Source organism: Mustelus asterias, chromosome 7 (assembly GCF_964213995.1).
Source record: "Mustelus asterias chromosome 7, sMusAst1.hap1.1, whole genome shotgun sequence".
NCBI classification, from domain to species: domain Eukaryota; kingdom Metazoa; phylum Chordata; class Chondrichthyes; order Carcharhiniformes; family Triakidae; genus Mustelus; species Mustelus asterias.
In genome coordinates, this window is record NC_135807.1 from 85,363,231 (window position 1) to 85,377,736 (window position 14,506).

General features: G+C 39.4%; 1 protein-coding gene across 1 annotated transcript in view; it reads left to right on the forward strand.

Moving 5' to 3' along the window:
• zbtb10 (zinc finger and BTB domain containing 10) overlaps positions 1–12,653 on the forward strand; it is a 68,061-nt gene extending 55,408 nt beyond the window's left edge. Inside the window, exons 4-5 of the mRNA XM_078216367.1 lie at positions 6,019–6,194; positions 10,722–12,653. Of these exons, the coding sequence (XP_078072493.1) occupies positions 6,019–6,194; positions 10,722–11,072 (527 nt within the window). The 3' untranslated portion in view covers positions 11,073–12,653. The remainder of the gene's footprint in view (positions 1–6,018; positions 6,195–10,721) is intronic.
• Positions 12,654–14,506: the final 1,853 nt, after the last annotated feature.

Genomic DNA, 14,506 nt, shown 5'->3' on the forward strand with positions numbered 1-14,506 from the left:
CCTCTCAACTTGATATTTCCAATGCGCTCCTGTACATCATTCCCTGTAAACTTGAGCTCATCTGAAGTTCATTGCCTGGATCCTAACTCACCTCTCTGTCTGTTGATCTACATTGCATCCTAGTTATTTAAAAATTTGCATTCAAATTCCTCCAGGCCTTCTGTATTTCTCTAATTGCCTCCAAGCTATCGGTGCAACTCTAATTCTGGCCTCTTGATTTTCTTGATTTTAATCACTCCACCATTGGTGTCCACATCTCCAGTTGCCTGGGCCCCAAACTCTACTCCTCCTTTAGGGTGTTCCTTAAAATCTTTCCTTTTTTGACCAAGCTTTTGGCTATCTGCCATACTTGTGGTTCGGTGGCACATTTTGCTTTAAATCATCCCAAGATGTTACATGACAATGTTTTATTGTGTTAAAGGTGCAATGTAGATGAAAAAAGACCTGTACTTGTATAGCACCATTTCTGACCACAGTACTTCCCAAGTTCTCTCCAGCTAATGAAGTGTAGTTCATGTTCTAATATCGGAAAACATGGCTGCCAATTTGTACACAAGTTTCCTCAAACAGAAATGTGATAATGACCTGATTTTGTGGTGTTGATTGATAGAATATTGGTCAGGACATCCATGAATAACTCCCCGTGCTCTCTGAAATAGTTCCATAGGATCTTTTATGAGAGGGTAGACTTGGCCTCTGCTTAACATTTTGTTCAAAAGTGCACATGTCCTCAGAATTGCACTGGTGTGTCAGCTTGATTTTTATACTCCAGTCCGGATGTGGTCTTGAACTCAACTTTTTGACTCCGGCAAGAGTACTGCAAATTGAACCTAAGCTAATACCTAACAAGAAGTTGTTGTTGTAATTTCTTTAACAATTGGACGGGAAGAAAGTTCCCTAACTAGAAACACATGGATCTTTTAAAGATGGGAATGCAGTAGAAAAGGCCAGAAAATATCATTGGACTTCTGAGTTTAGTACTTGGGGGCATTGAATGCAAAAGCAAGAACATTAATGTTGAATTTGTACAAGCTATTGGTTGGACCACTGATGTACACAGTACAGTTTTAAACACCTAATTTTAGGACGGGTATGAGATTCACGCATTTTTTTACCAATGCTTCACGAGACTGATGCCAGGAATGAGAGGTGGTTGTTAGAAGAAAAGATAGAAAAACTGAAGTTCTTCAGCAGGAGGCTCGTAAAATTATGAATGATTTTGATAAACGATAGAAGATTGTTTCTTCTGGTGGTCACATCGGAGACTGAAGATTATCATGGGGTAAATTTAAAAATTATTTTTCAGAGGATTCTACCACAAATTAAGATAACATTTAAAAGGAAATTAGGTAAGTAGCTGAAAAGGTAGAATGTTATCAGTCAGGGGATCTTAAGTGTGGGTCTTGATCCCCATGGGACAGGATATTGGGGTTACAAGTTCTGAGGCCATAACAATGGCCACGGAGTGGAGACTGTCCAAAAAGTCATGAGACCGTCTCCAAGGTCCCTTGATACATGGATCCAATTTTTTCCCTTGCTTGCAGTTCGCCGAGAGGGGAGGGAAGTGAACAAGTTTCACGCCAACAACCTCGGTGCCTGCCTAGAGTGCACCCATTTTTTTTAAGGCACACTGGTCTGCATCAAATCTTGATATTGATCAAACCTGAACATCATTGATATCCTTTGACCATTCCATTAGGCCATCTGCTAACCTTCTCCAAACTGCTCATTTCAAATATGCTTCGGGTAAAAATGTTCGTTGCATGCTTTTAATATCTTTGTGATGTTTCAGCCTATTTCATGCTAGGATAGGGTATCAGGAGCTTGTTTTAGAGTACTCGACCTGTCCCTTGTACTTTGACTACCATCAGTTCCCTGTTTGCTCTGGAGATGCAATGGAACATTTATTATTAGCACTAATGGAGAGTTGTGGAATTCAAACGCTCTGTGCTTCCTGTTTTAGAGACGTGGGGTTTTGTTGTATATTTTAATGCTCTCCCATTCAGTTAAGTTGCTTGATTTAGTTGTGCAATGTATGCACCGATGCAAAGTCTGGACTTTTTCTTTAATTCCTCAGTCCAGTTCCATCTACATGCTAATTCCCTTTTTTAGAAGTTTCCCCGGCACGATGGCACAGTGGTTAGCACTGCTGCCTCACAGCACCAGGAATCTAGTTCGATTCCCGACTTGGGTCACTGTCTGTGTGGAGTTTGCACATTCTCCCTGTGTCTGTGTGGGTTTCCTCCGGGTGCTCCGGTTTCCTCCCACAGTCCAAAAATGTCCGGGTTAGGTGGATTGGCCATGTTAAATTGCCCCTTAGTGTCAGGGGGACTAGCTAGGATACATGCATGGGATTATTGGGGTAGGGCCTGGATGGGATTGTGGTCAGTGCAGACTTGATGGGCCGAATGGCCTCCTTCTGCACTATAGGATTCCATGATTCTATGATCACATTGGGGGTTAGATGTGGTCTTATCGACCACACTGCCAAACTTTGAGAGACAAAGTCGCAATGCGCCCATTAAGATAACATTTTCGCCAAATAGTTTAAATTTAAAAACACAATTTTTTGTATTTTTCAAGTTAATATTTCTTTAATAATTAGATAATGAAGGTTACTATTTTGGTGCTGCCCCACCCCTGCACTGGAAAATGCAGGGGTGGGGCAGCACCAAGAAAATGTTTGGGAAAGCAGTGTTATAAATAATAGCTGAAAACAGCAGGAAAATATCATTACAGTAGTTAACCCCAGAGCTGATACTGACACTAGTCTGGCAGAACTCTGCCATAATTACTTGAAGGAATATTTATCAGAATTTGGGTGTGTTCAATTTTTAAAAATTGCAACTCAACAGTTAGTTCATACAGTCTTTGCTGAGAAAGTTAAGCTAGATTGTATCTTTCAAGAATGTTCTGAACCGTGATGCAAAATATATTGCCTTTTTGGAATTGGAACAACTGGATCTAAATGGAAATATAGATTGGCATACTGACGCAGGAATTTAGTTATATTAAAATGGCTGAAACCCACTCAGTGCAGTTTCATGACATTTTCATTGAAGTAATCATGTTATTCAGAATTCAGTTGAAAATGTAGTCTTGACTAACTGGAGAGTGGATTTGCACAGGGTAGGAGGAATGCTATAAAATTCATTATTCAAATATATATCCCATTAATGTAAGCCTACTTGTGACTAATAAATAAACGTAAACTTTAAACTTTAAAACATTGTCAACCAATGAATGACTTAATTTCTATTTTGCAACTTCCTTGGAATGGGAACAAAAATAGTTCTTGCATTGACAGTTGATGCAAGAATTGGAATTGTGCTGTCAGTTATTCCTACTAGTGAATATAACTCATAAAAATAAAATATTGGTATGCTTGGAAGAGTATTGTATGTTTGTTGCAGATATAACTAGCCTGAGGATTTCTGTTTCTGTGAACAGGCACAATTCTTGAAACAATAGTCTCTGCTGGCTCCTGCTGCTGTGATCAGTCTGTTAAATTGTAATGCACTTCAGCATTAATTCGTGTAAATTTCACCAGTGCAAGATCTGTTGCAATATGTTTTACAATGCAAAGCCGGTGTAGACTTAATGCTGAAAGCTGAAGCAAGCTTATCTGATCTTGATTCCTCATGTAAAGATCTAATGGTCTGGGTCAATGCACTACTCCTAGATTAAAAAGAATTGGCTACGAGTATGGTGTTTCCACAAAAGTTCACTAGTTTAAATGGCTCTCGAACTCCAAAACACAACCTCCCACAAAATCTGTCAAGCCAGCCCACTTTATAGATTCAGTTGTCAGTTGCACTGCTAGTTTTACCCACCTTATAAGTCAGCGCATGGATCTGGCAGGCAATACAGGCTGTATTATCCAGAAAGTGCATGGGCGTTTAAGGCACAGCCACACAGAACAGACCCTGCATGGCAAATGGTGAACAGAAATGGGACTTCCTGCAATAAGGACAAAGTACAAAGCTGGTTTCAAGCTAAGGGTTATAACATTGGCTAACTTGTCAAATAAATATGCTGCAAATAGGAAATTTGGTGTTGATTTTTTTTTAAAAAAGGCTGGTGCAAGAATGGAGAAGAAATCTGCCCCTGGAGAAGATGCCCAAGACCAAATGCAGCATGAGAGGAGGGACCAGTCAGGCTGATTTTTATGTCCTCCGATTGTCAGAAAGGTTACACCGCCACCGGAATTGCAATATGTATGAGTGGATTTAAGTGGCTAAATCAAACCCCAAGCAGAGATTTTGAATCAACAATTAGTTGGTGCAACTACTTACGGAAGAAAAATATCTAGTATTGGGCCAAAGACAAAGATGGCTCAGAGACCAACAATAGATCCTGATACCAAAAAGCAATTGAGCGCCAGAAAGCAGCAAAAACATGAGTACTCATTATGTCATTTGGCCACATGGATTTAATATCCGTGAATTTCAGTCAAATTGAGGACTGGAAAGGTTCAAAAATAGTTCTAGTGAAAACTCAGGACATGAGAAGACAAGATTTTTGGCAGTGCTAGATTGCATGGCTGAGGGAACGAAATTAAAGCCTATGGTAATTTTCAAACATTAAACCATGTCGAATGTAAAGCTCCCTGCAAGAACTTTTGTGCAAATCTATAACAACGGTTGGATGAATGAGGATGGAGTGAAGTTAAGCATTGATCCTGGTGGTCTTCGTAAATAACACACCGTATTAGTGTGTGACATGTTCGAATACCATGTGACCAATGAAATCAAGAGGTGCTTGCAAAGAAATAACACCAAAATTGTGAGGGGGTCTGATATCCATAGTTCAATGTTTGGATATGTACCTCAACAGGATCATTCAAGGATCAAGTTCACACCAAATGGAACAGGTGGATGGCTGATGGAGAAAAAATGTTCACAAAGAGTGGAAATAAGTGCACTTCCTGTCTTGATGCTTTGTGTGGTTGTCATTGTTATGACAAAATGTTATTAATGCACACTATCATCAGATCGTTCAAAAAAAGCAGATTATACAATTCAGTGGATGGAGTTGAAAACTGTTGGAGGGATGATTCTGAAACCAAAAGCATTAAATCTGATCCAGAGTAAGATCCTTGCAATGATGTTGTAGCCAAAGTGATTCTTGCACCAGGTGCTGAAGAAAATGAAATTGACAGTTCTGCAAACTTGGATTATGGTTAAAAGTATTCTTGCAGAGTTAATTTATTAAATTGAAAATATAATTTTGAATTGCCAGTTGTATGTATTTTTCCCCATATTTCAAAATGCCAACCACCTAAGCTGGCATTTTATGCTGCAGATAAGTTGATCCTCATTTTTGGAACGATTTTTGAGGCTTCAAAGATGGTTGTTACATGCTGCGATCTACAGTATGTTTAAAGTTTCTTCTTCACTCCATTCTATGGCAAGAATAGTTTCAGGGACATTGCTTGTAAAGTCAAACTTGTTGAAGAGAAGTAGTCTGCTTAAACCTATTGAAGGCACCCGAACCCCAAAACTCTACAAAGAATTACTGGGGTCTATTTCAATTGACTGAATTGTATACATATTACATACTTTGATGTTGTGTAAAGTGATATTCAGACCGATAAAGATACGTGAACTTTGAACATTTCCATAAAGACTTGATTAACTTTGCTGTTTCTGTGTATCATGTTGAGAAAGTGTTTTCATTGTTTGCTATATCTCACATTATATGAATGTATGAGTTAGGAGCAGGAGTAGGCCACAAAGCCCCTTGAGCCTGCTCAGCCATTCAATAAGATCATGGCTGATCTGATTGTGACCTCAACTTTACGTTCTTGCTGGCCTACCTCCTGCCCCTGATAACCTTTCAGCCTCTTGCTTATGAAGAATCTCACCACCTCTGTGTTAACAATATTCAAAGCCACTGCTTTCACTGTCTTTTGAGCAAGAGTATTCCAAAGACTCATTATATCATTAACTGGAAATAGTGTTGTTCAAACCTTTAACGGATATAGTAAATAAACTATATGAATTCTGTGTCTGCTAGGTGATGCTTCAATCGGAAGTCAAAACAAATTCAAATGTCCACATTGTAATTATATTGCCAAATATCGACGCACATTGAAGAGGCATCAGCTAATACATACTGGAGTGCGGTCCTTTGCCTGTGACATCTGTGGAAAGTTGTTCACGCGAAGAGAACATGTAAAGAGACATTCCTTGGTAAGTATAATTACCATTTTTAAGCACTCTATTTTTGTGGCTGAAGATTTTAGAGTCTTATTTAATTTTGATTTGATTTATTGTTGTCACATGTATTACTATACAGTGAAAAGTATTATTTCTTGTGCTCTATACCAGCAAAGCGTACTGTACATAGGGAAGGAAAGGAGAGGGTGCAGAACGCAGTGTTGCAGTCATAGCTAGGGTGTAGAGAAATATCAGGTAGGTCCATTCAAAAGTCTGATGACAGCAGGCAAGAAGCTGTACTTGAGTCAGTTGGTACGCGACCTCAGACTTTTGTATCTTTTTCCCAATGGAAGAAGGTGGAAGAGAGAATATCCAGGGTCCTTGATTATGCTAGCTGCTTTTCTGAGGCAGCGGGAAATGTAGACAGAGTAAATGGATGGAAGGTTAAATATAGTATCAGCATGGAGGAACCGGGAAGGTTGTTGGTGATCTGGGCACCTTGAAACTTGAAGCTCTTGCTATGCAACATAATGGTTTAAAAAAAAGACAATCGCTCCTCGCACTTGTTTGACTTGAGGGTGGAGGGGAAAGACTTTGAAGGAGTCTGTTGGATTGGAGTAAAGCAGTTGAGGATTTTCTTTATTTTCAGTAAGATGCAGTGGAGGAAAGTTTTGGCAAAGCAGAATGGAGCCCAATGATGCTTGATATGGTTCGAATGACTATCAATTGTGCGCCAGATACCTGCAAGTCTTGGACTTACTAGGAGAACAAAACGATGAGAGGAAATGAACATTTTGCTGTGAACAGGAGCTTCAGATTTGGAGATGAGGAAGTGATTGAGCAAATCAACCATTGCAGAAGTATTGAGATGAAGAGAGGATCAAAGTTTGGGCAGTAGAAGACTTAAAAGTGCATTTGTAAGCCACCAGGGAGAGATTACCCCATACAATTTCTAATACGGAATCATTAATCAGGAGCAGGAATTTTGGCCAGTTTTTCTCTCTCAAGGACATAAGTCGCACAATCATATTCCCACCATTAAGTGAGTTCCGCTAACTCATAGCGAACCAGGCATCGGACTTGGAACTACCTTATGTTGTAATGCTTAGCTGCAATAAGAATTTACCTGTGGAGTCATCCCATTAGTTAAGAGCAAACTTGCATTTATATAGTGTTAACCAGTTAGAGCAAGGTCTCAATCAGAAATTTAAAAATGTTGACGAAGAACTCCCCCTGCTCTGGAAAGAATCCATCCAACCGAGGGATGAAGATGAGGCCTAGGTTTAACATCTCATTGGAAAGAAAGCACCCGTGACCATGCAGCACTTCTGTATTACACTGAAGTTTTGGTAACCCAGAGGCGCGAGTGCCACTGCTAAACTAAGCCTAACAGTAGTTGAATAATTGAATATCAACTTAAAGGGACAGCTTCTCAATACAGGAAATGGGAGATTCCATATTGTGCATGAGGGCAAAAGGGAAAAAATGTACAGTTGGATGTCTTTTCCCAGCATTGCAAAAATATCAGTTAACATTTAGACAGCGTGTGAAAATTATCTCTGCAAGATTGGCCATCTATTGAATTGCATCTGCAGCTTCTCTTTCTGATTGCTTACCAAGCCAAACTTGTCCCTGAGCTTATAACCACTCATTATGCCCTTCTCAAAAAAAAGCTCCCCTTATCCCCTCTATCTTTGTAAACCACTGCCCTAACTCTGACCTCCTTCCCTGAAATCCTTGAACATGCTGCCACCTTCCAATTCTTTGCTTTTTTTCCTTGATCCATATTTGAATTGCTCTGATCAGATCTGATCATTACAGCCACATAACTGAAACAAACCTCAATCAGAATTACAAATGATACCCTCTGACCTTTAACTCTCTTATTGCCAACTTTGTTCAAGTCTCTGGGACTGATCTTGCTTGCCCCACTCTTAAATATTTGATCATAATCAGAGCATCACCAGTAATGAATTCTCTTCCTGCCCTGCACCATTTACTCGTGTCCTCAAGGATCTGTGCTTGTCCCTTAGCTTGCTTATTTACACTTGGTACACTTTTTGTGAAATTGGTTTCCACAAGTACATTTACCAAAGCTAGTTCCATCTCTCCGATCATTTCCCTGAATCTCTCCTCCTGTTGAACTGCTTGCTGGATATGAAGTTTGAGAAGCCACATTTCTTCAAGTTAAACATTGGGAAGACCAAAACCATCTCATTTTCAGCAATTGCCATGAGTTCCATTGTCTTAGACTGAATCACTTACCACGACTTCGGCATACTAGTCAACCTTCCAATGAGCATCTGACTTCATATCACCTCCATCATAAAGTTTGGTTTTTTAAATCTCTTCAGTACATATACCACTGAAACCCTCATCGATGTATTTTTTGCCGTCAGAACTTTAATCGATTCCAGCGTTCTCCAGATTGTCCACCCATCCTCCACATTCCATAAATTTCAACTCATCTAAAACTTACTACCTGTATTCTAACCCACACAGCATTCCTCTCACTGATCACCTGCGTCCTTGCTGATTGACGTTGGCTCTTTGTTTCCCCTGTACCTTTAATTTAAAATTCCTGTTGTTGTGTTTAAAGTCCTCTTGGTTATACCCCTTTCTATCTCTCACCTCCTCCAATCTTGTAAACTGCCGCAAACTCTTTGTCCCCCAGCTCAAACTTGGGGATTTCCCCCAACTTTTGGCCTATCGTTAGTAGCTATGTCTTCAGTCACTTTGAATTTCCTTTCTGAAATACTGTTCATCTTCCATCTCTCATTTAAGTACTTCCAAAAAACCGGCATCTTTGACCAAGCCCCCCTCACCCCCACCCCTCCCGCATATCCCTTGGTTAGGTGTTCATATATTTTGACTATGTCTTTGTGAAGCACATTGAGAAGGTTTTTGATGTTTAAAATGCTACACAAATGCAGGTTGTTATGTGTTCTTTGTCAATAGATATTTTTCAGGCTGGAGGAAGACTTGTGGTGTTTCCCAGTGGTCAGTATTGGGAGCCTTGCGTTTCCTATGTATATTAATGATCTAGATCTTGGTGTATGCGGAGGACACAAAACTTGGAAATATTGTAAACTGTGAAGAGGACAGTGTAGAACTTCAAAAGTTGTTGGACTGGGCAGATAGGTGGCAAATGAAGTTCAATGCAAGGAAGTTTGAGGTGATGCATTTTGTTAGGAAGAACATGGAGAGAGAGAGAAAATAAGGGGCAAAATTCTTAAAGGGGTGTGGGACCTGGGTGTATATGTGCATAGATCAATGAAGGTGGCAGAACAAATGGAGAGAGCAGTTAATAAAGCATATAGTATTCTGGGCTTTATTAATGGGGCATGGAGTACAGGGGAAGAAGGTAATGCTGAACTTATACAAGACATGAGTTAAATCTCATCTGGAATATTGCGTACGGTTCTGGGTGCCACACTATAGTGAATGCATTGGAGATAGTGCAAATGAGGATTGCAAGAATGGTTCCAGGAATGAAAAACTTCAGTTAGGAGGATAGATTGGAGAGATTGGGACCCTTCTCCTTGGAGAGAAGAAGGCTAAGAGGAGATTTGATAGAGATGTTCAAAATTATGATGTGATGTGAGGAAAAACATTTTCACACGAGTGGTTTGGCTCTGGAATACACTGTCTGGAAGTGTGGTGGAGGCAGTTTGAATTGAGGCTTTCAAGAGGACATTAGATGATTACTTGAATAGAAACTGTGCAGGGGTATGGGGGAAAAGGCAGGGAAATAGCACTAAGTTATACTTGTTTGGAGAGCCGGTGCAGATGTGATGGGACAAATGGCCTCCTGTGTCATAACAGTTCTGTGATTCTGAGATTCTTATTCATTTTACGTTATACAGTATGTTTGATACAACACACGTTCCATTTGTAATAGCTCCCATGACCCTGAGTGTTCCAATGTCTTCAGCTGGCCATGTTTACAGGATAGTAACCACAATTTCTTCAACAGGAATAGATGCCAGAATGTGGCAACTAGGGGATTTTCACAGTAACTTCATTTCAGTGTTAATGTAAGCCTATTTGTGACTAATAAATAAACTTCTAACTTTAACTCAGCTACCTCTTCTCAGGTTGATGAGGTAAACAAAACCATCTTTAAGGATGAGTAAGCGGTAACTCAGCATTGTTGACTGAAGAAAAGCATTCTAACTTGAGCAGACTTTTACACCGTTTCTGTCACCTTTTAAGATGTCTATAATTTTAGAACGTCAGCTGAAATCATTGGCCTGAAAAATGTGGACTTGAATAAGAGTTCATTGCAGACTTGGATATTCTGAGCTGGACATCATCGGGATTTCAACTTCCTCTTCCAACTTCTTCCCATACTATCCAACGAATTAACCAATTTTTTCTTTGTAAAAGAACACATTTACATATTCAGTAGAACAGCTGAATAATGTTGCGATGCAATAGCAGCCATTTCGTCAACTACTAGCTTAATCACAAGTTAATTAGGATTCACAAGTTTATTTGCAGTTTTTGTAAAAGTATATTTTACATGTTAATAATGCCTGATTTGTTTTTCTCTTCCAGGTACACAAGAAGGATAAGAAGTACAAATGTATGGTTTGTAAAAAATTCTTCACTCTGGCAGCCAGTGTTGGAATTAGGCATGGATCTCGACGCTATGGCGTATGTTTGGATTGTTCCGGGGGTGATAGACAGCCAAAAGGTGACCATGATGGCATGGACCTGATGGTTGATCCAGAATTTTTTAAGGAACAGCAAGAAGAACAAGAACAACCAGGAGGACTGGAGCAGGAAGAAAATGAGAGAATGGTTGATGAAGATGTAGCAGATGAAGATGGAGGAGGGGAAATGGATAGAGAGCAGTGGGAAGATGTTGGGGCTAGTGAGACATATGTCATATTAGACAATGACTAGCTGACATTTAAGCCATTATGTTATAAAACTGAAAAGTGTATCTATGGTTGTTCACTGTATAGACAAATCCTAAGAATTTTATCTGAATTACAATGATTATGGATTGGCAACAAAACACTAAATTTTCCACATTTTGCTGATAGCTATGAACATTGGATAATTATTGATATTTTAATTGTAGTAAGAGTGGTTTCACAGCGGTAATGATGAAAAGTATATTGGAGTCAGTGATGGGCAATTCCTTAAAATAACTGGAATTGAAATTACATTTCTTTTCCCAAGAATCTATTTGAAAAAGTATTGTACAAAAATGCAGTAGTGTGTGACTTGAAGTACATCTGTTGTACAGGGGTGCAGGAGACTGTCTCACTGACTGAAATACAAAGCAAACTTCATTTGAGAGAATACAATTTCTAGTAACAGGAGAAGGCCGTTAGGTCCAAACAGACATATAATTTCTATGTTTACCTTTTTCAACATTTTTTCTTCTCAAAAAGCTCATTCAATTGTTTATTGACCCCCATTAATACTATCTATTTCAACCAACCTTTCCTGATGATTGCTCCATAACTAATGTAACCCTTTGAGTGAAACAGTTCTGCATGTTGTTCCTTCTAATTGATCTCATTTTTAATTTCTCTTTACTATCCCTTTACCATAATAAAGCATTTTACTGAATCAGCATGTTGATTCAGTTTGCAATTTTGAAAACTACACTTTCATCCAAAGAAAATGATTTTGGCTTCCTTAACCTTTTCTTGTAACTTAAATTCCTTCACTCAGGATCTTAGTTTACCTGTCTACTTTCTTGGCAATAATATCCTTCCAATGATAGTTGAGCTAAACTGCACACAATAATGCGGTTGAGCTCTGGCCATCACCCAGTGATGGAAGAAGGATTGAGGTTTGAAATTTCTGAAAGGAATGGATCTGAAATTCAACTTCTGAGGTATTTGTTTTTCTATGCATTTTCAAGTTTCAGCCTTTCAGATATGAAAACCAACCTAATGACTGTATTGTGTAGGTGCTAGTGACTTAAGTTTTAAAAATTTTTTGTGCTCTTTAAAATAAATAATACCAACATACAATTTTCTTGCAGCACAAGGGGAAATAAGCTGCAAAATTAATGGCAGCTCAAGTAAATAACTGCTGACTTTAGACTTAATGAATCACTGTGTGGTTAATGAAGACCATACTATATACAGTATATAATCTTGTTTCTGAGAACTGAGCGAAAGCAGTTGGATGTGTACATTTTCTAAGAATTATTTGTTATAAAGCAGACTAAGTTGGATTCTTACTGAATAAACTAGTCACCAGTGTAACTGAGTTCTGATTAACCAAAAAATGACAAATACTACTTTCTCCCTTTTTAAGAGGGAAATGCAATGCTGTTGGTCTTAACTGGGTGTGAAAAAGCTTTCATAACGACTTGTTTAACATCTAGGTATCTTGGTTTCATGTTCTTGCTCCTTAAGACCCACCCCACCCCACTCTGACCCCGGGCATTCATGTTCTTGATTCTGAATCTATTTACAAACAATATTATGAAAATATTGCTACATCATAATGGTGTTATACAAAAAAACACACTTTGAACATTGAGCATTCAATTTATCTGCATTGCTGAGACTGGCCTTTGTTCTTAACTTGAGAAAAATAATAGGCTGCTAACATGTTCGCCTCTGTCATTCGTTTTCACTTGTGCTTAAAAACCAAACATTTTAGATTTCTTTCTTCCCTCCGTTGGATATGAAAATGGAATAGTTCTACAGATCCAATGGGAGTAATTTCTGTTTGTGACCCACTTCAAATTAAATAAACATAATATGGAGATGGGTCAGTATCAAATAACCTATTGAATTACACTTCAGTGATTTGATACAATCAAAGGTGGAACTGCTTCAATAAATATGGTCTGAAAATTTAGGAATGTTACTTCAATCTAGGCATTTTGAAGGATGGACACAATAGAAGCTTGAAAATATAAACTCCATGTAAAAGCCAGAAAGTTGCTTAATTTTCCATCAACAAAAGCACTCTGACCATAGCTGTAAGCTGTGATTTCTAGTATTCTGTAGCTGGTGACTATGACGTGGGTTCAAAAGGTCGGCAGAATAAGGCAAGGCAGATATTTGCTTTTATTTTGTTGCCGCTAATATTAGTAATTTATTTCCTTATATTGTTGATTCCACTACGGTGTTACTTTTGGAGCAGAGGCTGATTCCAGAAAGCTGGGCTTCCTGTTTTGAGAAATGGAAACCATTTTACAGTCGTGATCCAAAAGCACCCTGAAACTGAAGCCCTGGCCTGCATTTTATGAGGGCCCTCTTGGAAGGAAAGTCAGCTAGAAGTTGACATGACTGGAACAAACCTGCACCTCTCCCACACACACACACCGCCACCCCAGCTAACACTGGGGGCAGGCTACATTGCTTGTCTTTGGTCCATCAGTGGGAGGAAGACCCCCCTTGGAAGCTTCTGACCAATCTGATTGTGCAGCAGCTGCAGCAGTCATGGCAGCACCAGAGCTCACTGGTGGGCATTGCCTTGACTGCAGAAAGGAGGACGAAGGTGATCTTGGCTGCCCAGAAAAAGAGTCTGGTTTTAGGATAGGGAGCAATCTAAATGCCCTGGGGGTGGGTGGCTAGGTTTTGGAGGGCAGTCAGCTTGGTAGAAAGAGGAGAGGGGGGGGAGGGGCAGCAGAGGGGTGACCCTGATAAGCACAGAACATTCCCCCCCCCCCCCCCATACCCATCGTTTTTCATCTGGGCCTTAAACGACCTGCCCACTCTTACCCACAGCAACCTTGTTTTGGCATGGACAGCATATATTTCAGTGGGTTTGCCAATAAGCTTAACACATGGCAGGTGGGCTGCCAATTTTGGCACCTGCCCACCTAGCGTATTATGGAAGTTAGCTCTTGGGTGGATGGGAAGGTGGTAGTCTTGCTACCCAACTTATTTTATGTCTCTTCTCCCATTGAAAACATGGGAGCATGTAAAAACTAGCCCCATATCTCCAATCACTGATAGAAAAGAGAGCACTGGCTGAAATGAAAATAATTTAATTGCCTTGATTATTGCCATTTACTGTTGCTTTCAATGGGTGCATATCACATGAAAATAGCATCTTGTTGGGTAAAATGGATTTGTTCAGTACATTTCTATAGCTATTTTACTTTTTAACACCACCAAAATTTCCACAAAGGCATTGTGTGCAGACCTGCCTGACCGACTGAAGTAACAGTAGTGTTAATTACTTTATTGGCTGGACGGAGGATATAGAAATGACACCAGGAATTTAAAGGGAAATAGTATTTTGCTTAAATAGTTCACTTTATTGTGTTTTATATTTTGGAAAACCCCTCAGCATTTCCTGTTCATCTTTTCCATGCAGGTTTTCTTCTGTCCTAATCTGAAGTTGAGTTTATT